General features: G+C 36.3%; 2 protein-coding genes across 3 annotated transcripts; both read left to right on the top strand.

Moving 5' to 3' along the window:
• Positions 1 to 12: 12 nt before the first annotated feature.
• LOC149783023 (AFG2-interacting ribosome maturation factor-like) lies at positions 13 to 27,921 on the top strand. 2 transcript variants are annotated; one of them, XM_089934611.1, is made up of 5 exons: positions 13 to 1,158; positions 7,139 to 7,445; positions 16,528 to 16,707; positions 24,657 to 24,772; positions 27,260 to 27,921. In XM_089934611.1, exons 2-5 carry the CDS (start codon positions 7,168 to 7,170, stop codon positions 27,304 to 27,306), a joined length of 621 nt encoding a protein of 206 aa, XP_089790737.1. In that variant the 5' UTR covers positions 13 to 1,158; positions 7,139 to 7,167; the 3' UTR covers positions 27,307 to 27,921. The 2 variants fall into 2 exon arrangements, with proteins under 2 accessions (XP_089790737.1, XP_089790736.1); XM_089934610.1 differs by lacking the exon at positions 13 to 1,158 and adding an exon at positions 3,500 to 3,582.
• On the top strand, positions 19,863 to 23,888 carry LOC149783024 (E3 SUMO-protein ligase ZBED1-like). Its single transcript, XM_089934673.1, has 2 exons — positions 19,863 to 21,377; positions 21,895 to 23,888. Exons 1-2 carry the CDS (start codon positions 19,863 to 19,865, stop codon positions 22,363 to 22,365), a joined length of 1,986 nt encoding a protein of 661 aa, XP_089790799.1. The 3' UTR covers positions 22,366 to 23,888.
• Positions 27,922 to 27,934: the final 13 nt, after the last annotated feature.

The following is a 27,934-nucleotide window of genomic DNA, read 5'->3' as shown; positions in this document are numbered from 1 at the left end:
TACTGGATTCGATAACATGGCCTGGGACTTAATGGGTCGCATGGGTTGTAATGCTTCTTCTATATTTGGCCCCGTACGGGCTTGTGCCGCCACGTGGAGGTGTTGATTATTTACATGGTGTCAGTGCGTCGCCGCTGTATTATTCAATGCTACCGTTGCAAACTCGAATGGACGGCCCAATAGGTGGACATGTTGTTTAAAGTACTACATACAATCGTGGGAAGCCCAACCCTTCAGTCACTCATCGATTTTACATTGTTACATGGAAGCTTGACTTGAAACATAAACGAAGTGCCTTTTTATCTTTACGGACGCGATAGCACAGTGACCCGACGTGGAGTTGCGGACTTAAGCAGATTTAATACCAAAGTTGATTAGATCGAGTTTATAAGTCGGGTTTTTGTTGACTTCGGCTTGGGCGATTGTGTCATTTTCCAATATCAAACTGAAAAAGTACAATAGTCCAGGGGAACATTCAGGAAATTAGATGCAATGATCATCGAGTTGCCATCACCAATATTCATATTAACAAAAGCATAGTTAAAGAATATTATCTAGCGACGCAGAAAAAACAACAGTACATATTCGTGATGGATTCGAAATAGCCACACAATGACGATGTTGCGGAATTTGCAGATGAGATGATGGATCGGGTGAAAGGGATAAATCTGTTTCACTTTTTGATTCGTATCTATCTAAACAAATTGCATTAAAAGACCATCATATACGCCCAAATACAGCATTGTCAAGAGGCAGATAGAAATCGCTCGTTGGGATCGGCACCCTCGTGTGTCAAGGCCAGATCGAGACCAGCTTAGAATCAGGGCAAGAGCACGCGAAAACGCTGTCACAATCTACACCGCCAAATGTGAAAATACACAGGGAGTGCCTGTGCAAAGAAAGAGTGGAATTCACTGACAAACGCATCACGGTTATATTCCCCGTCGAATAAGTTGCACTAACATTGACTCAGCAAAGAACATAAAAATCTCGACTGTTATTCATTAAGGTCGCGCTTCTCCGTGTAACAACGGTTCTTGGGATAAAAATAGACGAATCGTTTCTGACACCAAGCACGGACGTAATCAATATGGGTCTATATGAGCGTTGTCCAGGCGTAAATAAAGCACAGTCACAGGAGATTTAAATATTCCTCAGGTACATATTTTCAATAATGGTATGCTAGTGGTACCAGCAATAAAGGGTAATTGGTTATAAATGCGCGTGCGACTTTCAGCAGGATAGGGGCGCCCTCATATTTATTTTTCGGGTGTGTGTGTGGGTGGGATGAGGGCAAGCATTTAGTGGTCAGCTATTAAGTTTTACAAATGTAGATCAAAACCTGTTTACAAGGTACGTGGGGAGGGAGGCTTGCCCTCCCTCTCCTTGTCCCTATATGTGGGAGCCCGGACGTGATCTGTTTGAACAGGGTCTGCCTGTCGAGCATTTGAACTTCACAGGGAAAAACTATGATATACCCTCACAGTTGCTGTGGTGGCGCTATACAGTTTCGCATTTTGCATAAGGGTTAGGATTTTAAAGAAAAAGAATTTCCCCGGCTCTCCTCACTGGTTATACTGGCTATTTAAAAAAAGACCTTGTATATCTTAGGTATAATGCAAAGAACCTTTAATTCCCTTTATTTTGATGTATGATTGATGGGTGTACTATGGGTTATAGAGTATACAGCTTGGCCTTACTTCAAATGTGCATCTTTCAAAAAAGTGCTAGCTCTACTTGGTCATTTTCACTTCCTGAACTTCAGAGGTCAATTGTATAAAAAAGAGCCGATAATTTTTTTTACATTTTATGTATTTGGTAATTCATTCATTGCGCTTTCAGAAGCTGGTATTGTCTAGTCTGGCAAAATTCATTTTCCCTATTTTAAAAGCTGCTATGTATAGTGCACTTTAGACTAAATCAGACTGAGTTTTTAACACAAGGGAGCAGTCATTTTAGTTAGCAGTGTACTTAAATCATGTAAAATTTCCAAAAGTACAATATCCAAAAGAAATATCATCCACATTACATTAATGTAGCATAGAGATATGCCAACATTCTCTCCACTGTGCATGTTTTAAATGCGAACTACTTCACCTTACATACGTCACTCTCTCAAAAGTACATATTATCTGGTGAGCGCCACCTGTTGTTGTGGGGTTTAACGCCATTTTTCAGCACATGATAGGCTATGCATGGCGGCCAGTATTAATGGTGCAGGAAGAACCCGGGAAAACTCCGTGAAGAACCACCGACTCACGTGAAGCTACTGGCAAGCTTTCTCACATACCCACATTGACCGAATTCTAGACTCGAACCCACGCAGACAGAGGTGAGATGGCAGTGATCCGTAACGGACAGCGCTTTAGACCAATCGCACCCCCCCCCCTTAAAGTTACTGACGTGAAAAAAATGATCGAAGCGGAACAATAGCGGCGAGATTAAATAACCAAGAAAATCGTCTTCCTCGCAAAATACAAACGTGCGTGTGTGTGGTCGTATATGCTATGGGGGGCGCTTTATCGACATTATGAGCTACTGAGAGAATGACAGTTTTAAGTTGTCTGTATTTGCAACATGCACAATGGAGGTAATGTGGCATACAACTATGTTACTTTCATAGACTGTGGCTGAAATATCATTGGATATTGCACAATTGGAAATTGTAAATGACCTAAATTACCGCTGCCATGTGCTCGAAAAATCAGCCTGAATTAGTCTAAAATACACTATCTGTAGCAGTTTTTAAAACAGGAAAATGAAATTTGCCTGACTAAGACAGTACCGACTTTTTAAAATGCAACAAAAGAATTATCAAATATGAAAAATGTAAAAAAAAGGTTATCCGATTTTTTATTATTTATCTCTAAAGTCCAAGAAAATTATCAAGCTGAGCAGACAGATTTTTTTTATTAATTAGTGCACATCTGTAGTACGGCCAGACTTCATACTCTGTAACCGATATTACAGCCATCAAGCATGAAGGGGATTATAAATGGAAACCTACCGACGTATCCGCATACAGATACGGAATTGGGGCGTTAGCGACCCAAAACAGGTAACTGATTTACATGCAGTGAACTTGAGTAAACAGTACGTGCACACCAGGCCAGCTCACAGCACTGCAGCTACCAATCTATGAAAAACAAAGCGTTTACGTGAAGTCACGTGGATTACAATTAAAATGCAAACATATGCACAACAATCATCATTTGGAGAAGTCATGTGGAATCCAGATTTTGGGTTTCGAGTCTGGGAACCAGAAACTGCTGAGATGTTCTTAATCTACTATTATGATATTATTGTTTTTCATGTGGGACATCCTTGTAAACTATTCCGACAAGCGTGCCAGTGCATGTACAGATGAGCATGCTAATGGTATAATCTGAAAGATAGGTGGTGCTTGCGTCGTCTTAATTACCATGAACCAAACAACCTGTTCCGTTATATACTTCGTTCCGTAATTCGTTCCGCTCTGTTGAATAAATCCGTAACTTGGACCTTTCCGCGCTTTAGTAGTATGAAAAAAAAAAAAAAACAAGATGGCTGCGTCCATGTAACGTGTAAACGAAATTGCTTTGGGTAATGTGTTCAAGTTTAAAAAAAAAATTAAATAAAAAAAAATCTTAAATTTTTACTTTAATTAGATTTAAGATACAAAAAAGCGTAATTACTTTAGTGTGATCGCAGTGTTTTGAACGGTAGGCTACATTGTAAGACATCAACCCTGATACACGGTGCTCGACGCGAGCTTGATCAGAAGTTGATAACTTATATTGTCGCAATATTTTCCAAGTAAAATGCAACAGTTTCTTAAATTGTATCAGTGCATTCATTTAGTTCATATTCTAGCCTTGTGTTGAGACTTGTATCATTCTTTTGGAATACAACAGTTTTGCTCTTAGGTTTACATAGTGAATTATAATTATGATTGTAAGTAAGGATGAATAAATGCTTTTTACACTTATTTTTAGTAGTTTGCAATGAAAGCAACTGTACATTTTTCAGTCTTTTACTCATATTGTAAGAAACGAGTTATCTTTTCCTTTTTACACTTCAGAAATATATTTATGTCATTTTGTACGTAAAAAAAAACCCACGCTGATATTCTCATTGGAACAGGAAAACAATATTTAAATGGGCTATAATCATCAGTTCATAGTTTAAACCTATCAGTAAGACAACCAGTTTAAATTTATAATTTATACAATTTTTATATAAAAAAGTCTCCTGACGTTTTTCTGTAATTTGGGTGCGTAAAAATGTCTGTGGGTACCGGTATAAATACTGACATAACTCAATAAATCTTACAGATATCCTTTTCAAAGAAACTGTATTATTCATCTTAAAGATGCTATTACCATAATATCTGTTTTGAAGCTGCTTATAACAAACGGCTCAAAAAACCTTTGCCGTCCCTACTTGATGTTGAGAAAAAAACAATAATCTGAAGGGAAAAAAATCACACAGAGTGACAAAAATACCTTAGATACCCCCATGACCTGCTCTGACATAGGACCCTCTCTATCATACTATATAAGAGAAAAGGTACGTAACTTCCAAATACTTCATTCCACCCATGAACCTTGATTTCCTTCTGTTATTTCTTTAAGGTCATACGACCATACTATATGGCTTGTTTTACTCCTGAGATATTTCTCTATTCATCAAGCCATAATTGACTTTTCTGCGTTGTACCAAACTGAAGATATGGGCTCCGAAACGTGCGATTTTCATGAATTTTGTCTCTAGGGACCCATAACCCATATTACACCCATCAATTGCAGCAATCAATCATACACCAAAATAAAGGGAATCAAAGGTTCTTTGAACAATACCTAAGATATACAAGGTCTTTTTTAAATAGCCAGTATAACAAGTGAGGACTCCCACAGAAAATTATTTTTCTTTAAATTTGTAACCCTATGCAAATTACAAAACTGTCGAGTGTCACCATAGCAGACATCCAGCAAGAAAACCCAGCAATTAACTTTCTCCAGGAAGAAACAGTTTTGCTGTTTAATATGGGTTATAGAGTATACAGCTTAACCTTATTCAAGATGTGCACCTTTCAAAAAACTGCTAGCTCTACTTGGTCATTTTCACTTCCTGGACTTCAAAGGTAAATTGTAGAAAAAAAGAGCTGATAACTTTTTGTACATTTTATATATTTGGTAATTCATCCATTTCACTTTCAGAAGATGGTATTGTCTAGTTGAGCAAAATTTTCCCTATTTTAATAGGTGTTAAAGATAGTGTACTTTAGACTAATTCAGGTTGATTTTTTTTAGTACAAGGGAGCAGTCATTTTAGTTGGCAGGGTGCTTTGATCATGTACAATTTCCATAAGTACAATATCCAAAGAAATGTAAGCCACATTACAACAAAGTAGTATAGAGGTATGCCAACATTCTCTCCACTCTGTGCATGTTTCAAATGCAAACAACTTTGCCATACGTATGTCACTCTTTAAAAGTACTTAATAACTGGTGAGCGCCCCTTATGCACAAATGCCTATACCATTGATTATTTATCTCTCTTTGGGGATGTGCACATGGTTGGGGGTTATAAGGGTTGGTGCATGCAGGCAGTGTGAGTGTTTTCATAATCCATGGACCTGGGTTCAAGTCTTGGTAGTGACCTTGTATTAACTTGTATGATAATATTCTTTCTTTTTCATTCTACATTATATCATATCTTCATGTAGGATCCATGGATAACACTTTTAGCTCTGTCTGGTATCTGTTTGTACATATGTGTATTAATTTCCAGAGCTGGTAAAAAATTTGTACCATGGTATACCACAATTATATTAAAGGCCAATAATTTAATGTTCTGGGAGAGAGGCAGTTTTTAAAAAAAAAATTCCATCAGTAGCTGAAAAACTATCTTTTGCTGATTATATCACAGTAGCACCAATGTATATCCATTATATTATTTGAAGAAAAAATTATCTTAAAATAAAAGAAAATAGACTATCTCAGCTCAACAGACAATTGCAGCACCTCAACCACCCAAACTTAATTGGTCAGTATGAATTTGCTATGTTAATGTTATTATTTGTTATTAGTTATAATCTAAAACTAACTGATGTGGGGTGATTATGCTTACACTGTGGCTGAATTAGAGAACTAGTTGATAAAAATAGAAAGTGTTGAGAAGGAAGACTACAATTTACTAGTTATACTATTGATATAAATGGCAGGGACACTTTGAGTGGGATGCCAAGACCAGGGCAATATATTTATCAGAGATGGTCAGTACAGATAAAACATACTTATTTAACAAATGAGAAAATATTTAGTGGACTTAAGAAATTACATAAAATTAAAACAGAAAACAACTGGTCTCCTGAAAATCATAAGATGATTTTCAGACTTACAAAGAAATACATGACCTTAACACATTAACATACACATTAAAAAATAACTTTCTTAATCCAAATGTTACTTAACACAATATGCTACTAAATAGCAAAAAAAAAGATGAGCTTTTTTAAAATCCAGATTTATTCCAAAAGTTTCATTTCGCCTGAATATCTTTCACAACAAGCATTTGGCCACCATGCTGGTATATGTAATACATGTCAAACATGTGATTAAAGGATGATAAATATGATTTTATTTGTAATATTTAAAATTAATTTGTGACAGATACAGTCGTTTTTGTATAACAGTATTTTAAAAAATTTCTATTACTTTGCCTTGAAAAAATGAAAACATGCTGTTAATGTCATTAAATTCGTTACAAGATTCCATGGGAATTTCCATACATTTCATACTGATGTAAACTACTGAAGTACCAGTACAGTGGTATGTACCACTGGAGAAAAAAAATACTATGGTATACTGGTAATACCATGCACCTCTGTTAATTTCTTTATGCCTTGATTTCTATCATAGAAATCCATATTTACTGTATTCAATTCTTTAATTACTGGGTTGGCATGTGAGTGTGTCTGCTATGCATGAATGCTCATGTCAGTGACTATATTCCATCCTATTTTTGGGGATGTTTGCATCATTGAGGTGGTAGTGCAGTTGGTGTGTGCAGGCAAGGCAGTAGGTGCTATAACCCACAGATCAGGGTTTGAGTCTTGGTAGGGTATCTTTCTAATACGAGAATCTTTCATTTTAAGCTTCAGGACCAAACTGTTGTCAGCTGGGGATGGACATTTCAACCATTGAGGAGAAAAAACTGAGGAGTCAGCTTCATAAATCCTTCAAGGCTGTCAAAAACTGTTTGTCTACATGGAAGGAAGCTTTAGCAGCCTGCAAGCAACCTCTTGATCAAGTGGAAAACTTGTGTGAACAACATCAGTGTTGCTCAGCTGCCAATATCGAGCAATCTGGCATCATAAAGCCATTTCCAGACATCAAAATGAGACTGTTGTATAAGATTGATGTAGAGTTGGAAGAGCAGTTGTCAAGGATTAATGTTGAAATGTTGGTATATCTACTTTTAAATCCTATTTTAGTCTCATTTTACCATTTTCCATATGTACTCACTTAAGCACAGACACAGATCTGCCATCACTGGGTCAGTGCAGTTTATTAAAAGTAATCATCTAAATTAGCAGCATAGACCCTGATCTGCCAGCACATTCTGTGATGGCAGATAAGGGTCTTTATTGTGTTGGATTATAATAATAATAATAATAATAATAATAATAATGACCTTATTTAAAGAGGGTAACACAATTAGCTAAGAACTAATCTACCTTGAGGCCCTCATACAAAGGAATTTATTTATTTAAGCTGCATCTCTGAAGCCACTGAATATATTGGGTTTGGAAGAAGGAAATAGAGTGGGCATTTCTAATCTCAGCTGGAATACTATTCCAGAGCAGAGTTCCAGAGTATTGGAAACTTTTTTTAAATAACTCCTTATTTGGTTTGGGAATTTTATACTGTTTGGTAGACATGGATCGCAGGTGGGGAGTATTACCAGGTAGCCTATACTGGAATAGTGATTGTAAATATTCAGGAGCACTATTCTGAGATATCCTGTACATTAATTTGGCTTTTCTCAAACAGATTCGGTCTTTAATAGGTAATATTTTTAACCTACCAGCTAAACTTTCCTTGCTTTCTTTCTGGATTGATATTAGCCCAAATGCTCTTTTTTGAAGATGTGCCAGCTTTGCTATGTTTTTATCATCTGAATTACCCCATACTGTACTACAGTAGTCCAAATAGGGTTGTATGTAACTGTTATAAAATAGTTTCCTGTGCCTTTCAGGGAGAAAATGTCTTATCCTACTGAGAAGCCATAAACTTGAATTGACTTTTTTACTGGTATGTTTGATATGTTCAGTCCATGATAGGTTATTATCTACCAGAACACCAAGTAGCCTATCTTGACAGACTATTTGCAGATTTGTATCCTTCCATGTCAGACATAGTTCATCACTATCAAGATTTGTCCTTCTTTGCCGTGTTGAGATAAGTAATATTTTAGTTTTACCAGTATTTACCACCATGCCATTACATGTGCACCAGTTTTCCAGTTTGTTTAGTGCATTCTGTAAAGAAATTTCGAGCTCATGCTTTGTGTTTTGGATGTCTGACAATGTTGTGTCATCTGCATAGAGATCTGTAGATGATATTGAGTCTCTTAGTAAAAGTGGTAGGTCATTAATAAATAAAATGAATAGTAGTGGACCTAGAATTGAGCCTTGTGGTACTCCATATCTAATTGTTTCAGGTTCAGACGGAACATTATTTATGTAAACATGTTGTGTTCTCTCATTTAAGTATGAAGTAAACCATCTAATTGTTCTCTCATCACACTGGTAGATTTTCAGTTTCTTCAAAAGGATTTCATGATCCACCATGTCAAAAGCTTTCCTGAAATCTACAAATACAGTTCCTATTATTCTACCTTGGTCAAGTGCTTGAAGCCATTTATCAGTTAGGGAGATCAAGGCAGTCTCACAGGAATGGTTCTTTCTAAAGCCTGATTGATTAGGGTGTAACAGCAAGTGTTTGGTTAAATATGACATGAATGAGTCATGGACATGTTTTTCAATCAATTTTGACAAGTTTGGTAGTATTGAAATTGGTCGGTAGTTATCAGCATCATCCTTAGAACCAGATTTGTGAATAGGAGTTACTTTTGCAGTTTTCCATATTTTGGGGACAGATGAGGTTGCAATACTTAAATTAATTATGAATGTTATGCTATCTACAATAGCAAAGGCAGAAGATTTAATGAGTCGTGGACCAATCTGATCAAGTCCTGTAGCTTTCTTGGTATCAAGTTCACTGAGACATTTTTTAACAAAGTTTTTTGACACTGGTGGGATAGAGAAACATACCTCCTTTGAGATTTTACTGCTGCAGAACTTTTTCAGTTCATTAAAGTTGTTTTCTATCACTGGCTCTTTTAACTTTGTGGTAATGTTGATGAAAAAATCATTGAAAACATTTGCAATGTCAGTTTCATCAGTGACTATGGTGTCATTTACCAGAAGTGAGTGAATTTTATTTGTCTGTTTTTTGTGCGTTCCTCCAGTGAGTTCATTGAAGACTTTCCAAATGGAGTTTGTGTTGCTCTTTTTGTTTTCAAGTAATGATTGATAATAAGTTTTTTTAGCTTTTTTGATCATACTTGTTATTTTATTTCTCCATACTTTATATTGTGCATGGTTTTCCATAGCCTTGAATTTGTCTCGTGTTTTCATAGCATCTAGGATTTCAGTAGTAAGCCAATTAGGTTGAATATCAGTCTTTACTCGATGTACTTTCAGTGGTGCATGCTTAGATACTACATCCATAAATAAGTCAGTCCACACCCTCATAGCTTCATCTATGTCATCCAAATTTTGGATCATACTCCATGGAACTTTATATAGGTCATTGAGAAATTGTTCTTCATTAAAAGTTTTGAATGATCTGTAAGTGATCGTTTTATGTGTATTTTTCTTATTTTTCTTGCATTTAACCTTTCTTGTCAAAAAAGTAGGATAGTGGTCACTAAGACCAACATTTGGTACATTAACACAAGCCACATTGTCTGGTAGGTTAGTATAAATGTGATCAATAAGAGTGCTTGATTTTTCTGTTACCCTTGTAGGCTCATTTACCAGCTGGTCTAGGCCTAATGATTCAATAAATTCCATCCAGTTGTTCCTTATTTGAGTATTGAGAAGGTCCTTATTTATATCTCCGAGTATATATGTTTCTTTCTCCTGTGCTAGAACACTTTCTATTTGTTTCAAAAAGTTATCATTCCAAAATGCTTTGGAGGAAGGTGGTCTATAAATGAAACCAGCTAGGAAAGATTTTGCATTATTTTGAAAAATTTCCACCCAGATACTCTCAATTTCATGTGACTCCAAGTCAAGTCGCCTTTTTACATTTACATCTTCCCTAATGTATACAACAAGACCCCCCCCTGCTGTCTCTCTGTCCCTACGAAATGGTTTATTGTAGCCTTGACAGTGAAATAGATCATCATTGTGGTTAGCATTTAATTTGGTTTCAGTGAGTCCTAAAACATGTATATTATTTTCCATGGAAGACAACATTAACTTAATCTGGTCTATCTTTCCCACTATACCTTGTACATTTAAGTGACCTATGTTAAAACCTTTTGTATTTAGTTTCATATCAATTACATGTATGTCATCATGCAATGGGGTACTCACTGAGATTGTCTCCATACTGCTTTTATCATTCTGACATCCTATTTCTATATTTAAATGTTCATATATATTAGCATCTTCAAAGTCACATACAAACCCTGAAAATCCATTTACATTTGCATCTACAATAGTGTCCATTGAATAGTTAGAGTCAAGAGTCCCACTGGGTACATTTAGTTTTTTTGTAAATGAAGCGTTGGCATTCTCCTCTTTGCCAGCTTCCTAATATGTATACATTGATGGACAAAGTCTTTGTTTGTGTCCATATTTATGGCACCTAAAACACTCGATCTGTTTGCCATGATGGCATACCTGTGTCAAGTGCCCAGTTTCTCCACAGTTAAGACAACACTCTTCATTAAAGTGCTTGAAAATAGGGGCATACATGTTAATATTTCTCAGTAGCTGAGAGGTTCCTTTTCTGCTTAGATGAATTTTGTCTCTGTGGTAGAGACTAAGGTTGACATCCTGATTCTGAATGAAGAAAGATTTGTATTGTGGAATGTACTGTAGGTTGAAATCTTCACATAAGTCAATTATCAGATCATTTATTTCTTTGGCCTTGGTGTCCACACGAGGAGGTAGTCCCGATATCATTAATTTACATGTATTTGGGCTGCAATATCTAGCAGCATACAATAAACTTTCAAAATCTGTTTTGAGTTGATTTAGTGACCTTCCCTCACAGGCATCATTTCCACCTACTAAAATAATAATTTGTTTGTATTTGGTTAGGTCACTGTTCATTATTCTGTCAGTGATGTTGTTGATTTTTGCACCTCTTAAAGTCTGTACATCTGTTTTAAAAAGTCTCCTTGGTATTATACTTTTCAAAATTGAGGAGCCAATTATTAGAGTCCTATCTTTTCTGGCTTGTGATGTCGTGTGTTGGACTCTGGATTGTATTTCAGACACATATCTTGGAGGAAGGGGTGCTGAAATTGGTGTTTCAGTTGTGTGAACTACTGTTGTTGATTCTGACACATTTGTCTGAGCACTGGGAAATGCAGTTGTTGGTGAAGGTAACAGATTTGTTTGAACTGCGGGCCATGGATGTACACTTATTGCTGTTGCAGGTGTGTCACATGACTGAGAGGGGGATACTGTTGTCTGCAATGCAGGATTACTTTGGGCATCAGTTTTTATTTGCATGGTCATTTTACATTTTCTTTTGGCTGGTACTGGGATTGTCTGTGTCTGAGCATCTGATACTGTTGATATTTGGGAGTCTGTCTGAATTGCTGTTTCACATGAGGTTACTTGCTCATTAACCCTTCCCTGTGCTGATTTAATAGCATGTAACTGTAGTTTTAATTCTTCGATTTGGGTCTCCAATTTCCTAATTGTTTTTTGAAGTACACACATGGAGAAATCATTAAGGCTTAAGCCATCACTGCTGTGGTCATGATTTATGGAGTGTGTAATTGCCTGACACTCTGGAGGGGTGTTAATTTTATTGCCTGAGTCATTTAGGTCAAAGACTTTAGGAACTGTTTCATGTTTGGTACTACATCTAGTTACTGGTGTAGATGTCAGCATATAAATGCCTTTAGCATGGGTATTCTCATCCTGTTTACATTTACAGATAATATGATCTAACCATGTGAGACTGTTCAGCCCCTGTATATGTAAGACACATGTTGTTTTATACAATGTAGCTGTCACAGTGTTTTTCTCTTTTGTTCTGTAGATAATACCATTTTGTACACTTGAACTGCATGAAGTCATGCAAGGTTCTGAATCCAATATCTGTTTTACAAACTCAAACTTTTGTGGATCTATATTCACAGTGATACTGTATTTATTATGTTTGACCCTCAAGAATTCTGGAGTGTCAGCCATAATGGATAATTCCAAATCATCATCTGCACCATTGTTTTCATTTTTATTCTGAACATGACTTTCCTGCATGGGATTATCTGTGTGGCTCTGATCTTCAGGTATATCAGACATACTAAAGCCAGAGAATGATGCAGAAAAGGTTGAGCTGAGTGTGTTGAGTAAGGAACCTACAAGGCTGGTATTTAAATATGTTTCCATGATTCTGATATTTTCAGCTTGTTCATAGCAGTGATAGCAAAAGTATATCAGATCCTTATTTATGACTAGCACATATCCATAAACTTTTGAATGAAACTTGCATAATGTGTTTGAGTTGGTATCAACTGAAGTTCAGATATGGTAGGTGTAGTTCAATTTCAAGTATATCCACTTCGGTAGCCATCTTGGATAGCCAAAAATCCTTTGTTCTGAACAGGTTTCCAAATTCACTTGAATACATGAACATGTGCACATAAAATTTCACTTACACTAACTTAATATTGTCATAAATCCACAGTATAAATGATGGCTACAGGTATTAGCATATTTAACACCAGATTCATATACAAGTAAGTATATTGTAAATTATGAATTGAGGTGGAAAAACTGGTGAGGAAATTCTTTTTTTGAAAAGGTGATAATTACCCCAAAAATATTTTAATAAGTTTTTATAGTGTAACTAATACATGTTGGCATTTCATATAGGTTTTCTTTAGAAGTATCCTTGTTTAAGTTTAAAACTTGTGATTTCATTATACCATTACCAAAATGGGGGTTTATAGTAATTATTGTATCGATTGGTCTGTCTGGCCTTCAGTCTTGCACACAATCGTGTTAATGCAACTAGTCTTTCAGGTTTTGATGGATTGCCATGAAACACAGTAAATATTGTGGTCATCACTTGAAGATGCACATATCAACAAATCACTTTGGTCCTGCTGATTTTGTTAGAATGATTGTCTTATTGCCTTGTAACAGTATATGACACAATCTCATTAATGCTTAAATCCTTCTGTATTTGATAGATTACAATGAAACTAGGTAACTAATATGGTCATCACCTCAGGATAGTCAAGTCTACTTAGGCAATTTTCATTACAGTTATTGCCCTTTTTGACTTGCGCTTAATGCAGTGTACGATACAATCTTGTTAGCACAACTACTCTTGCAATTTTATCATGAATTGCCATGAAACATGGCATATATTATGGTTACTACCACAAGATGTACATGGCATTAGGTCAGTTACTGTAGTGTTTGTTAAGAGTTATTGGCCTTTAACTTACTGCAGTGCTTGACACAATCTTGTTAGTACACTAGTCCCACGGTTTGCCTTCCAGTCATTTATATGGACCACTTTAAAACTTGGTACATGTATATATTATGGTTTGCATTTAGGCCAGTTTTCATGCACTGTAGTGTAGGAAGTCATTGTTGTATTCAGCATCAAAAAAGAAATCTGAATACATGAAAATCACAAAGCCATAGAAAATGAAGAATTTTTTTCTGGAATTTTATTTCTCAGTATTCATTTTTTTTTTTTAATGAAAAGAAATAAAAATACTAAGGAAACATTGCAATAAACCCTGAAACATCCCTGCAATTTGACATTTCTGCATTTATCATAGACTAGTTATTTTAAATTTTGTAAGTATAATCTTTTTATCAACTGACAACTTGATTAATTTTCCTCTCTCTTTTTGTTGTGGGGCAGTTTATTGCTCCTGGATGTATGATGAGGTACATGGTGAATTAACCTGGATGCACGATGAGGTACATGGTGAATTAACCTGGATGTATTATGAGGTACATGGTGAATTAACCTGAATATATGATGAGGTACATGGTGAATTAACCTGGATGTATGATGAGGTACATGGTGAATTAACCTGGATGTATGATGAGGTACATGGTGAATTAACTTGGATGTATGATGAGGTACATGGTGAATTAGCCTGGATGTATGATGAGGTACATGGTGAATTAACATGGATGTATGATGTGGTACATGGTGAATTAACATGAAGTCTTAAACAGCAGTAATGTATTGGTAGTGGATTTTAACTAAAGTAATTAACAGAAATTGAAATTAGTAAATTGTTAATTTAACATAGAAATATTTAACTAAAAATAACCAGTGCTGATACATCAATATGATCACAGCAGCACTGGTTGTGAGCAAAAGACATGTTTTTAGCAAAATACACAATTTACCATGTGTAATGTGTACCAAACTGTGAAGTGTGTTATTAGCAGCATACACATTTTACCATGTGTAATGTGTACGGAACTGTGAAGAGTGTTATTACCAACATACACAATTTACCATTTTATATATAAACTCAATATCTGCCAATACAGTATATGACGTTAAGTCTCAGTCTATATTGTTTGTTCTGTATAAGATCTTATTACTGCCAATACAATATGTGATGGCAGATCTATGTGTATAGTGTTTACTCTCCATATACTATGAACATCAAACAAAATAATATGTAATATCAGGTCTGGGTCTATGCCATACAACTTGCAATATCAGGTCTGGGTCTATGCTGTTTGTTCTATGTACAGACACAATACTGGAGAATAAAATGTCATAAGTCTATGTTTATACCAAAACATCTGTCATTACAATACATTATGGCAAGGTGTGTGTCTTTGCTAATCATTCTACATACGATCTCAACATATACAATATGTGATGGCAGATCTAGGTCTATACTGTTTGTTCTACATATGCTCTCAACATCTACTGGCACAATATGTGAGGTCTGGCTTATTATTCATTCCATATACAGTACTATCTAAACATCTGCCAATACAATATGTGATAGCAGATCTGAATCGTTGGTATGGCTCAGCCGAGGTTCAAACCTGCGACCTCCTGCATCTGAGGTGGACACTCAAACCACTTAGGCCACCAAAGCAGTCGCCAATACAGTGCATGATGACAGGTCTGAATTTATGGCAACACAGTATGTGATGACAGGTCTGAGTCTCTGCAAACACTCAGCAAAAAACTTACTGACCTTTTCGAAGCTTTGTCTTTCCTTAGAATCTACCTCTAGGTTCTGCTGCCAGATTGCGAGTGGCTTCTTTCTTGGAGCAAACCCTATTGATCTACAATCCTTCCAGGTGAATGCTTAATTACTCTTACATTTTCGGAAGGTATCATTCAGGTCTGAATTGTAATTATGCTCTCTTTCTCAGTTTTCATTGGATATCGGTGTGGACCAACCCAATCAAACTTAGTAGACAATGTCCCTCTTGCTGTCTGTCAATGTGGGGATCGATAAGAGCATGCCCCATTCACCCCACAGACTTTCCTTTTGATCCTTGAACTAACCTTTAACATATAGGTGTAATAATGGCAAGCCTTTGTTAAGTGACGAAGCCAGTCACCTTTGCTGACTCAAGTTTCTGTTCTCTGGCTGGTCATGGTAACCTTGCGTAAGAGTTTAACACCTACCTTGTGGCAATCTCTAGAGGTCAAACACAAGGCAGTGGTAATATTCCCAAGACAGGTAGATTTTAGCTTGTACATGACTTTAGCTGGGTGCTTAGCAAGCGTGACATACTGCATTGTGTTTAGGTTTCATTAATTAATATTGAATGATGTGTAAAATGTTTTAAAAAGTGTTGAAGTATTTAAAGAAAACATTGTTTTGTTTCATTGGAGTTATTCCTGCAACATATCAGAGTGATTAATATGCCTGTTTTAGTTGTGTGGTAAAAAGGCTATTGACTTAAGTATTAAAAAATATTGTGGCCTAGTGGTTTAAAGCACTCACATCTGTCTGTCTGGGTTCAAGTCTCATATGTATCCAGTTATAAGTCAGGTCCATCTGCAGAGAAATTAGACCCTCAGCTACCATTGCTTAATGTACCAGAAGATCAGGGTTAGTGTTGTTTACATCCATCAAACTGCATAGACAAAGATCAGATTGTGCTCTTTTTTTTGTGGCAGATCAGTTCAATGCAGCTTGCAGATGGATCTGATGTATAGGTGAGTGTACATGGTATCTATTCCTAAAGTTGTAGTATCAATACCTTTACAGGAAGAAGCTGGAGAATTGCTGTGAACGAATAGGCAAACATTGTGACTATAGCATGAAATCATACCAAGAAAATAGTCCATATATTCCACTGGAAAAAGTTCTGGAGCAGACGCCAACCTGTCCAGCCATTTCAGACATGTTGGAATGGCTACAACAGATAGATAGACTAGTTTTTCAACAGTATCCTTTTCATTACAAGAGTTCTGAAAACTATGACTATGATGACAGTACATGCACAGGATTTGTCGTGCATGCAAAACATTGATAGACTAGCTATCACTTGTCCAGCATAGATGGTAAAAGGAGTGGTATTTTCAACAATGTTATAATTTTATATTATTATTATTATTATTATACCTCACTGCACTCCACCCCACCTGCAATAAAATTGTTTTAGGGTGTATACTGGAGTCTTGTCCAACCATCATACTATTACGTACCTACAGGACCATTAGATATATCTTCATGATACTTGGTATACTTTTGTATCTTGACTACACAACATGGAGTCTGTATGATTGGCATAATGAAACATGGTATGCATTTACACTGTGACTAGAATTTGTGTCTTGCTTACATTTGACTTTGTCAGATTAATCTCTTGGAGTATCTATGCTCCATGACCATTTATCTCCATGACCATTTCAGGTTTTCTTAATGAAACTTTGTATGTTCTTGTATCATGTCTATAGTATTTGCAAACCCTTCCATTTGTTTGCACCACACTACCTATTTTAAAAACAAAACAGCATCAGGGATATAAAAATCGCACAAGACTTAGTCATTTCATTCATTTGTTGATAAATTCTAACCTGATTATCACCAGGGGCGATCTGTTGGATTTATTATCATTAGGATCTGCATGACTTTGAGCAAGAGACTTTGCATATTCATTATACTTTTGTATGTATGAACATACGTAAGTAACAAATCGCAGAAAGGAGTACACTTTATAATTTAAATAGGGAGTATGACAATTTTATTGTTAAAAGCATATGTAATGTCAATGATAACAGCAGATTCAAAGACAGGACAATAATAAATAGCAAATATGAAATCAGAAGACTGATGGTACTTAAACTTGAAGCCTTAAAAAAAACCCAAATATCCCTAGATTTAAGTATTTGTTAAAGCTTTAACTTCAATTTTATTTTCAGTTACATTTATCCTACACTCTTATAATTTGGAAGATAGCACATGGGCAGGCTAAACAAACTTGTCATCTCTTACAGGGGCAGGCTTAACATGCATATCATCTCTTACAGGGCAAGCTTAACATGCATGTTATCTCTTACAGGGGCAGGCTTAACATGCATGTCATCTCTTACAGGGCAAGCTTAACATCCATGTTATCTCTTACAGGGCAGGGGGTCCCAAGTGGCCGAGTGGTCTAAAGTGCTCACCGCTCTGGATCACTGCCATCTCACCTCTGTCTGCGTGGGTTCGAGTCCAAGGCTCAGCTAGCGTGGGTACGTGGGAAAGCCTGTCAGTAGCTTCTCGTGGGTCGGTGGTTATTCCCTGAGTTTTCCAGGGTTCTTCCTCCACCATTTATACTGGCCGCCATGTATAGCCTATCTTGTGCTGAAAAATGGCGTTAAACCCAACAACAACAACAACTTACAGGGCAGGCTTAACATGCATGTCATCTCTTACAGGGGCAGGCTTAACAGGCATGTCATCTCTTACAGAGGTAGGCTTAACACACATGTCATCTCTTACAGGGATAGGCTTAACATGCATGTCATCTCTTACAGGGCAGGCTTAACATACATGTCATCTCTTACAGGGCAGGCTTAACATGCATGTCATCTCTTACAGGGGCAGGCTTAACACGCATGTCATCTCTTACAGGGATAGGCTTAACATGCATGTCATCTCTTACAGAGGTAGGCTTAATGTGCATGTCATCTTTTACAGGGCAGGCTTAACATGCACGTCATCTCTTACAGGGCAGGCTTAACATGCGCATCATCTCTTACAGAGGCAGGCTTAACACGCACATCATCTCTTACAGGGCAGGCTTAACATGCGTGTCATCTCTTACAGGGCAGGCTTAACACACGTCATCTCTTACAGGGCAGACTTAACATGCATGTCATCTCTTACATGGGTAGGCTTAACGCACATGTCATCTCTTACAGGGGTGGGCTTAACATGCATGTCATCTCTTACAGGGCAGGCTTAACATGCATGTCATCTCTTACAGGGCAGGCTTAACATGCATGTCATCTCTTACAGGGCAGGCTTAACATGCATGTCATCTCTTACAGGGCAGGCTTAAGACGCATGTCATCTCTTACAGGGGCAGGCTTAACATGCGTGTCATCTCTTACATGGGTAGGCTTAATGCACATGTCATCTCTTACAGGGGTGGGCTTAACATGCATGTCATCTCTTACAGGGCAGGCTTAACATGCATGTCATCTCTTACAGGGCAGGCTTAACACGCATGTCATCTCTTACAGGGCAGGCTTAATATGCATGTCATCTCTTACAGGGCAGGCTTAACACGCATGTCATCTCTTACAGGGGCAGGCTTAACACGCATGTCATCTCTTACAGGGGTAGGCTTAACATGCATGTCATCTCTTACAGGGGTAGGCTTAATGCACGTCATCTCTTACAGGGGCAGGCTTAACATGGATATCATTGCTTACAAAGGTAGGTTTAACGCACATCTCATCTCTTACAGAGGCAGGCTTAACACGCATGTCATCTCTTACAGAGGCAGACTTAACACACATGTCATCTCTTAAAGGGGTAGGCTTAACATTAGGGGTGAAACGATTCATCGATACATCGATGCATCGATACTTTTGCCATTTCGATACACATATCGATACACAAGGTGAAGAATCGATACAAAACGATATCTACCTTATAATAACTACATAAATCTTCAGCAGTTATGATAATTAAATTAGGAGCTCATTAGACCAAACTGTCGCGGTAGCTGTTTTGTATACACAGGAAGTATAGCATGTGAGATTCAGTTAGTCATCTCCGTTCCCGCACCCGGACCAGTTCTATCGATAAGAGTTTCCTTGTACTAGGAAATTACATTATTTTTTGTTTTTTAAATAATACCATAATTTAAAAATATAATCAAAGACATAAATTAATAATAGTTTCTGAAGGAAAAAAATTTTTCTTAAAATTATTATAATAATGTAAGTGTCAATTCTTTTCTCTTTGCGTGGGACTAAACTATCGGTATGGGTGTGGAACCGGTGATAGAACTTATGATTATTCTTAATCACTAAGACGTTTGGGATGCTTTCATGCAATGAACTACAAACAGCGGGGTGACCAAGGTGATTCCAACATCCGGTCAAATGGAGCAGATGCAAAAGGCCGAAAAAATTGAACTCGAGTTACCTGCGATTAGAAGATCATCGGCCTGGAACTATTTTGGATATCCTGTGGAGTATGAGAATGGAGTAAGAAAAGTAGACAAGTCCAGGTGTGTTTGCAAACTGTGTTTTACAGCTCTTAGGAATACTGGAAACACCACAAATATGTCTATACATTTAAAACGGCACCACCCAACCATTGCCATTGGAATTCCTTTTAAAGATGACAAGATTTCAGATCCCAAGGTCAGTGTTTCTCCTACTCCTAAGCCATCACATCCAACAACCACTGGTCAGCTCAGATTGACTGAAGTTTTTCAGTCTCCATTAATTCCATCATCGCAAAGATCACAGACAATCACTAAGCACATAGCGATGTTTATTGCACATGATATGCGCCCTTTCTCAGTGGTTGATTCGCTAGGTTTCAGAAATCTGATTCGTACCCTGGAACCTCGCTACATCATCCCATCAAGAACACACTTCGCAGAGAAAGTTATCCCAGACCTATACCTCCACACCAGACAAGAAGTACAAAGCACCATATCAGAGGCAGAATCAGTGGCCATTACTACAGATGGTTGGAGTTCAAGGGCTACAGAGAGTTACATGACAATCACAGCTCACTTGATTGATAAGGAATGGTGCATGAAAAGCTTTGTTCTTCAGACGAGACCTTTACACGAGTCTCACACTGGTAAAAATATAGGAGCAGTACTAGTTGATGCCAGTAAGGAATGGCAACTGGAAAGGCCCCACAAGTTACTCCCCATAGTAACAGATAATGCTGCTAACATGGATGTTACTATTCAAGAGGCAAAGTTCACACCACATATCAAGTGCTTTGCACATGCTATAAATCTAGCAACCCAGAGAGGGTTGCAAGTTCATCAGATGTCACGCCTTCTTGGGAGGATCCGGCACATTGTCTCGTTTTTCCATCGCAGTACAACTGCTACTACCCTGCTGAAATCCAAACAAGAGCTGTTGCAGCTTCCTAAACACAAACTTATCCAAGATGTCCAGACACGTTGGAATAGTTCTTATGATATGATTGATCGATTTTTAGAGCAGCAGCCTGCCATTGTAGCTACTCTATTAAGTAAAGAAATCAGACAGAGGGAGACGGACTTATACACTTTATCAGAGGATGATGTATCAAATGCAGAGGATATTCTCAAACTGCTCAAACCAATGAAAACCATTACAACGATATTGTGCGATGAAGCAGCACCTACCATATCAATGATTTTTCCTCTTAAACATCGTATTATTAGTGCAATGGAAGTGCAAGAAAGTGACTCTGCACTTGTGAAGGCAGTCAAGGTGGCAATCTCCCAAGACCTAGACAAAAGATACAATGACAAGGACACGCAGCAGTTTCTGTTGCAGAGTTGTGCCCTAGATCCAAGATTTAGGGCTCTAACTGATGTAGACGATGCTACAAGAATCCAAATATATGCTTCCATTGTCATGCAAACAGTGAAGGTCAATGAGGTAAGTCAAAAATTTACATATGAGTATCGTTGTGTTGTCTACGTGCAGCAGTTGAAGTATAACATAATATTATTGTCCCCTTTCAAGATTTTAAGGATATATGAAATTTCTTTTGGTAGTTAAAATTGGACACTTGTCCCCAAAGGTTACCCTAGATGTACCACTGATCTTGGTATGCCCCAGAGTCACCTTCAAAGTTCTTATGTCATCCGATTCTCTCCATCTCCCTCTGAAACACTGACACACACACACACACACACACACACACATAGAGCAAACACACAAACTATTACATAACTTCATTGTTTGAAGTTCTTAACTTCATATACACAAATATTTCTTAATATTCAATATTGATCTTATATTGATAAAATCGTGTTGTTTTATTTATATTAAATGCCAGTGAATTAATGCTAAAATGTTAATTAACATAAAATTGCGAGATTCGTATTAACTTAAGGAGTACATATTATATAATTTTGATTTTTATTACAGTGTGAAACAGTAGTGAAGACAGAGAAGACTGATCACTCATGTACTACCATCTAGTCTTCCCCCACTACCACAGCTTCCTGCAGTACAAGTTACAGAACGAGATAACAGACCAGCAGCAACAGCGAAGGTTGAAGTGGATGAGCCTCCAGTGAAAAAGGGTGCACTTGAAGATCTTTTTGGAGATGTGTACGTGGTCAAGGTGGAGCCATCAAAGTCCCTCTTTCAGAGGGCTGACACAGAGATAACACGTTATAGGAATGAGACATCTAGTATACATATTGGTGACAACCCACTGATGTGGTGGAAATTCAACGAAACATCATTCCCTTTGCTGGCCAAACTAGCCAAGATGTTGTTGACTATTCCAGCAACATCAGTGCCATCTGAAAGAGTCTTTTCAACTGCTGGAGATGTTGTATCAGCACAAAGAGCCTCTCTGACTGGGGAGAATGTGGATATTTTGATTTTTTTGAAGAAGAATATGAAACTTTGAAAGTTGTGACGAGTAGTCTGACAGTCTTGTGCATATGTTATGCAGAATGATCTAATTCAGTTCATTTATGCCTTTTACAGAGTCATCACAATTGCCAGATAGTTTTAGAACAATGAGTTTGTGACTTAAGAAGACTCATTCATTTTCTGGAAAACGCATTTACGTTGATGAGGATATCATTTTCAATCATCATGAACTTTTCTTTAATTCAGTTATTGAATTCAAATACACATGACAATTTATGTGAAATTACATTTAACACTGTTTGCAGTTAGGTGCTTGCGCGTTATAGACTGATATAGCATATGTCAGGTTCAACATTATTTGCAGTTAGGTGCTGTGTATTATAGATTCATATAACAGATCTCAGGCTCAACGTTGTTTGCAGTTGGGTACTTGTGTGATAAAGATGGATGTAGCAGATCTCGGGTTCAATACTGCAGTTAGGTGCTTGCAAGTTGTAAATTGATATAGCAGATCTCAGGTTTGACACTGCAGTTGGGTGCTTGTATGTGTTATAGATAGATATAACAGATCTCAGTTTTTACACTGCAGTTGGGTGTTTGTGTGATATAGATTGATATAACAGATATCAGGTTTAACACTGCATAATTATTATTTCTGAATCCCAATAATTTTAAATTTATTTTGTATTTTTGTATTACATGTACTTTTTAGTGTGTTATTGTGTTGCAGTATGTTATTGCATGATGAATCAGACACAAAACTTGTAACAGTCCTGTGCATCTGTTAGGCAGAATTATCTAATTCAGTTCATTTATGCCATTTACAGTCATCACAATTGTCAGCTAGTTTTAGAACACTGAGTTTGTGACTTAAGAAGATTTATTCATTTGCTGGAAGATGCATTTAAGTTGATGAGGATATCATCTTCAGTTATTAGGAACTTTCTCTAATTAATTCATCTATAGACTTCAATTACACACATGGCAATTTATGTGAAATTAATTAGTGTTTGCTGCAGTGAAGTTTATCATTTGTGTTTTCTAAGATGATCTTTCTTGAACTGAAGAAAGGAGGAAAGTATACAGCTTAGAAAAGGTTGCATAATTATGATTTCCTAATCCTAAGCATTTTAAATTTTTGTTGTATTTTTGTGTTGCGTGTACTTTTTAATATATTATTTTGTTCCAGTATGTTGTTGCATGATGAATCAGACACAAAACTTGTAACATTTCATTTTTATTGAATGAAGGATAAAGAAACACATCAAAGATTTTGTTATATTTTATTTGGTTACACAGAACAACAATGTTAGTAGTCGTGACATTGTATCTTGATTCAATTTTTTTCTCTGTTATCATTATACATAACAGGTTAACAAGGTGACTCACTGCTGATACATTGCATATTTGACACTGTTTGAACTTGAAAATACCATTCAGCATATACATTCACATGATTAATCAAATGTACTGTGATAATCCCATTTTCAGTTTGATACATGTATCGATATGTATCGTATCGAAGGCTGTGTATCGTGTATCGTATCGATACATGGCACAGGCGTATCGTTTCACCCCTACTTAACATGCATGTCATCTCTTACAGAGGCAGACTTAACACACATGTCATCTCTTACAGGGGTAGGCTTAACATGCATGTCATCTCTTACAGGGGCAGGCTTAACATGCATGTCATCTCTTACAGGGGTAGGCTTAACACATGTCATCTCTTACAGGGGTAGGCTTAACACATATGTCATCTCTTACAGGGCAGGCTTAACACGCATGTCATCTCTTACAGGGGTAGGCTTAACACGCATGTCATCTCTTACAGGGGTAGGCTTAACACATGTCATCTCTTACAGGGGTAGGCTTAACACATATGTCATCTCTTACAGGGCAGGCTTAACATGCATGTCATCTCTTACAGGGCAGGCTTAACACACATGTTATCTCTTACAGGGGTAGGCTTAATATGCATGTCATCTCTTACAGGGCAGGCTGAACATGCATGTCATCTCTTACAGGGGCAGGCTTAACATGCATGTCATCTGTTACAGAGGCAGGCTTAACATGCATGTCATCTGTTACAGAGGCAGGCTTAACATGCATGTCATCTCTTACATATATGTCTGCCAAGAGATAATTGTATAGTGAATCACTATATAGTGGTGGCGCTTAATTAGCAGTGATGGTGCCAAGTTGATTAGCCTAGTCAGTCAGATGTTTTTTGCAGACAGCTAAAACATTCTGTAAAAGTTTAGATTTAACAAACACATCAACATTCATATAATTTTGTTTCCTTACATCAGCGACTCTTAATAGATATCACTGCAAAAAATATCTCCTTGAAACATTTAGTCCCAAGAATACAGATGGCACTGAAAATCTGAAGATGACCTGGAGTTTAGGAGATCAGGAACTCATAAACACTGTTGAAGGTATGTGTTATTGATAGAGAGGTACAGTTTACACTTAATTCAGAACACTATAGAAATACACAGAATCTTGTGTTCAGCCATGTTCTTTCAGGGCATCATACAAAAATTTATTTTACAATCACTTTTATTAACTCTTCTTATTGGATTTTATGATATTCATTGTGTAGAATGGGAATAATAAAATTAATTGTTCTCCATTAAAAATATTAAACAATTCAGTCAGATGGTAAAGGCAGAGATGTTTCTCTTGTGATCTTAGTAAAAAATTTTAAATATGTTATACCATGTATTCAGGCAAAACTAGTAAAAACAAATAATATATTGTACCATGCATTTGGGCAAAACTAGTAAATTTGTTAAATATTGTACCATGCATTTGGGCAAAACTAGTAAATTTGTTAAATATTGTACCATGCATTTGGGCAAAACTAGTAAATTTGTTAATATATTGTACCATGCATTTGGGCAAAACTAGTAAATTTGTCAATATATTGTACCATGCATTCAGGCAAAACTAGTAAATTTGTTAATATATTGTACCATGCATTTGGGCAAAACTAGTAAATTTGTTAAATATTGTACCATGCATTTGGGCAAAGCTAGTAAATTTGTCAATATACTGTACCATGCATTCAGGCAAAACTAGTAAATTTGTTAATATATTGTACCATGCATTTAGGCAAAACTAGTAAATTTGTTAATATATTTTACCATGCATTTGGGCAAAACTAGTAAATTTGTTAATATATTGTACCATGCATTTGGGCAGAACTAGTAAATTTGTCAATATATTGTACCATGCATTTGGGCAAAACTAGTAAATTTGTTAATATATTGTACCATGCATTTGGGCAAAACTAGTAAATTTGTCAATATATTGTACCATGCATTTGGGCAAAACTAGTAAATTTGTTAATATATTGTACCATGCATTTGGGCAAAACTAGTGAATTTGTTAATATATGGTACCATGCATTTAGGCAAAACTAGTAAATTTGTTAATATATTGTACCATGCATTCAGGCAAAACTAGTAAATTTGTCAATATATTGTACCATGCATTCAGGCAAAACTAGTAAATTTGTCAATATATTGTACCATGCATTTGGGCAAAACTAGTAAATTTGTTAATATATTGTACCATGCATTTGGGCAAAACTAGTAAATTTGTTAAATATTGTACCATGCATTTGGGCAAAACTAGTAAATTTGTTAAATATTGTACCATGCATTTGGGCAAAACTAGTAAATTTGTTAATATATTGTACCATGCATTCAGGCAAGACTAGTTTTAAAAAATTTAATATATTGTACCATGCATTCAGGCAAAATTAGTAAAAAAAATTAATATATTGTACCATGCATTCAGGCAAAACTAGTACAAAATTTTAATATATTGTACCATGCATTCAGGCAAAACTAGTACAAAATTTTAATATATTGTACCATGCATTCAGGTAAAACTAGCAAAAAAAATTAATATATTGTTCCATGCATTCAGGCAAAACTAGTCAATTTTTTAAAATATATTGTACCATGCATTCAGCCAAAACTAGTAAAAAATTTTTTATATATTGTACCATGCATTCAGTCAAAACTTTGTATCAGTTAAGCATTCATCCCAGCAGTAAAGGTTTTAATACCATTTCAGCCTGAATCATACAAGAAATAACAACAGTATCTAATTATCCCCCAAATGCAGCTTTTTTTGCATGGGGTAGTACTTTTGTTGTAGGGCCTGTGATGTTACAGTTCATGGGGTGGATGGTATTAGAGATGCTAGGTAATTTATGTGTTCTTGTTTTTGGACCATATCCTTTTGAGGTAAAACTTCCTGGTTTCAGGATCTGACCTTATGTTAGGATTTAAGACTTTCTTTCATTAGATCTAAAGATGAGTGGTCCTGTCAGCAGGTAAACTGTCACAAAAACTTTGAGTTCGATATTTGGAAAGAAAAAAGGGCTCAGAGATGAACATCATAGGTCTAATAAGCAAGTGAAGACAAAGATTTTCACCCACTGCCTATGCTCAGGTGAAATAGCCAATTGAAGACAACTTGTTTAATTATCTTAGCGGCATGCAATACATAAGTATCTCTCAATCAGCCATGCTTGGATTCAGTCAGAAGTAACAAAGTTACTTTTTTCTACTACCCCATTTCAGGTGAAAAATAATCTCAGGTACTGAGACATTTGGGGGAAGGGGGATTTCACTTGTGTCTTTAAATTTCAGTATTTCTTATTTATTTGATCATTTATGCATTAAAACTGCACAAAATTACACAAATATTCATTCTTAGGCAATTTATAATAGATTTCCTAAAATACAGTGAATTCTAGTTTTGTCCATAATGTATGGCAAAAGACAAATGCAAGTGAAATACATCATTATGGTATATTCATTAGAAGTGAACATAAATCTATCTTCTGCTTTTTTTAAAAATTATGGATGAACAGCTTTGATTAAACTGACATATCTATTTTTCAGAGTATCTTTCCTACACAAGCTTCTTCCTTGAAGAAAAAATTACCTAAGTCGGACAAAACAGTGCTGTGTCAATTGTCAGCATATTAGGAATCGGGAAATCCCAAAGTACCAGTTGCAGTATCTAGTGCAAAATCAGTATAGGGTCAAGGTTGTTCTTTGCTGGATAGTCTGGACAGATGATTTTGGACTCAATGACAGCATCAATATTCTCTGAAAACTACTCCAAAATATCAAAATTCATTTAAAAAATTTCAGTGATAGCTTGATTTTCTGATGACATCCATGTTAATGTTACTCTGGTTTGGGGCTTTAGAATTTCATAGCATGTAAGCGAATAATTTTTTCATGGTTATACCACTGCTTCATATATCTGATTTTAACGTGCGATTTGTAAGTCTTATTGAGTACAGTTATTATGAGACTGGAATATTATTTCTTGTGGGACATACTTTCATGTAAGCTAGGGAACAATGCTACAAACTACAGCAAACCTTAAAATTTTTAGAAAAAGTGATGATTACATTTTTATGTCATTTGTTCAGATTAAGTGACTAAGCAGGCATGTCTTATGTATACATGTCTATTTTGAATGCATGGACTTCATGCAATAAAATTTGTAAAACATTACCAGGGAATAAGAAATACCCATCATACAGTACTTAGCAATATCATTTC

The sequence above is a fragment of the Sinohyriopsis cumingii genome, chromosome 15 (assembly GCF_028554795.1).
Source record: "Sinohyriopsis cumingii isolate HCF-2022 chromosome 15, ASM2855479v2, whole genome shotgun sequence".
Taxonomy (NCBI): Eukaryota; Metazoa; Mollusca; class Bivalvia; order Unionida; family Unionidae; genus Sinohyriopsis; species Sinohyriopsis cumingii.
Note: the sequence above shows the minus strand (reverse complement) of the source record. Positions and strands in the feature narration are given on the sequence as shown.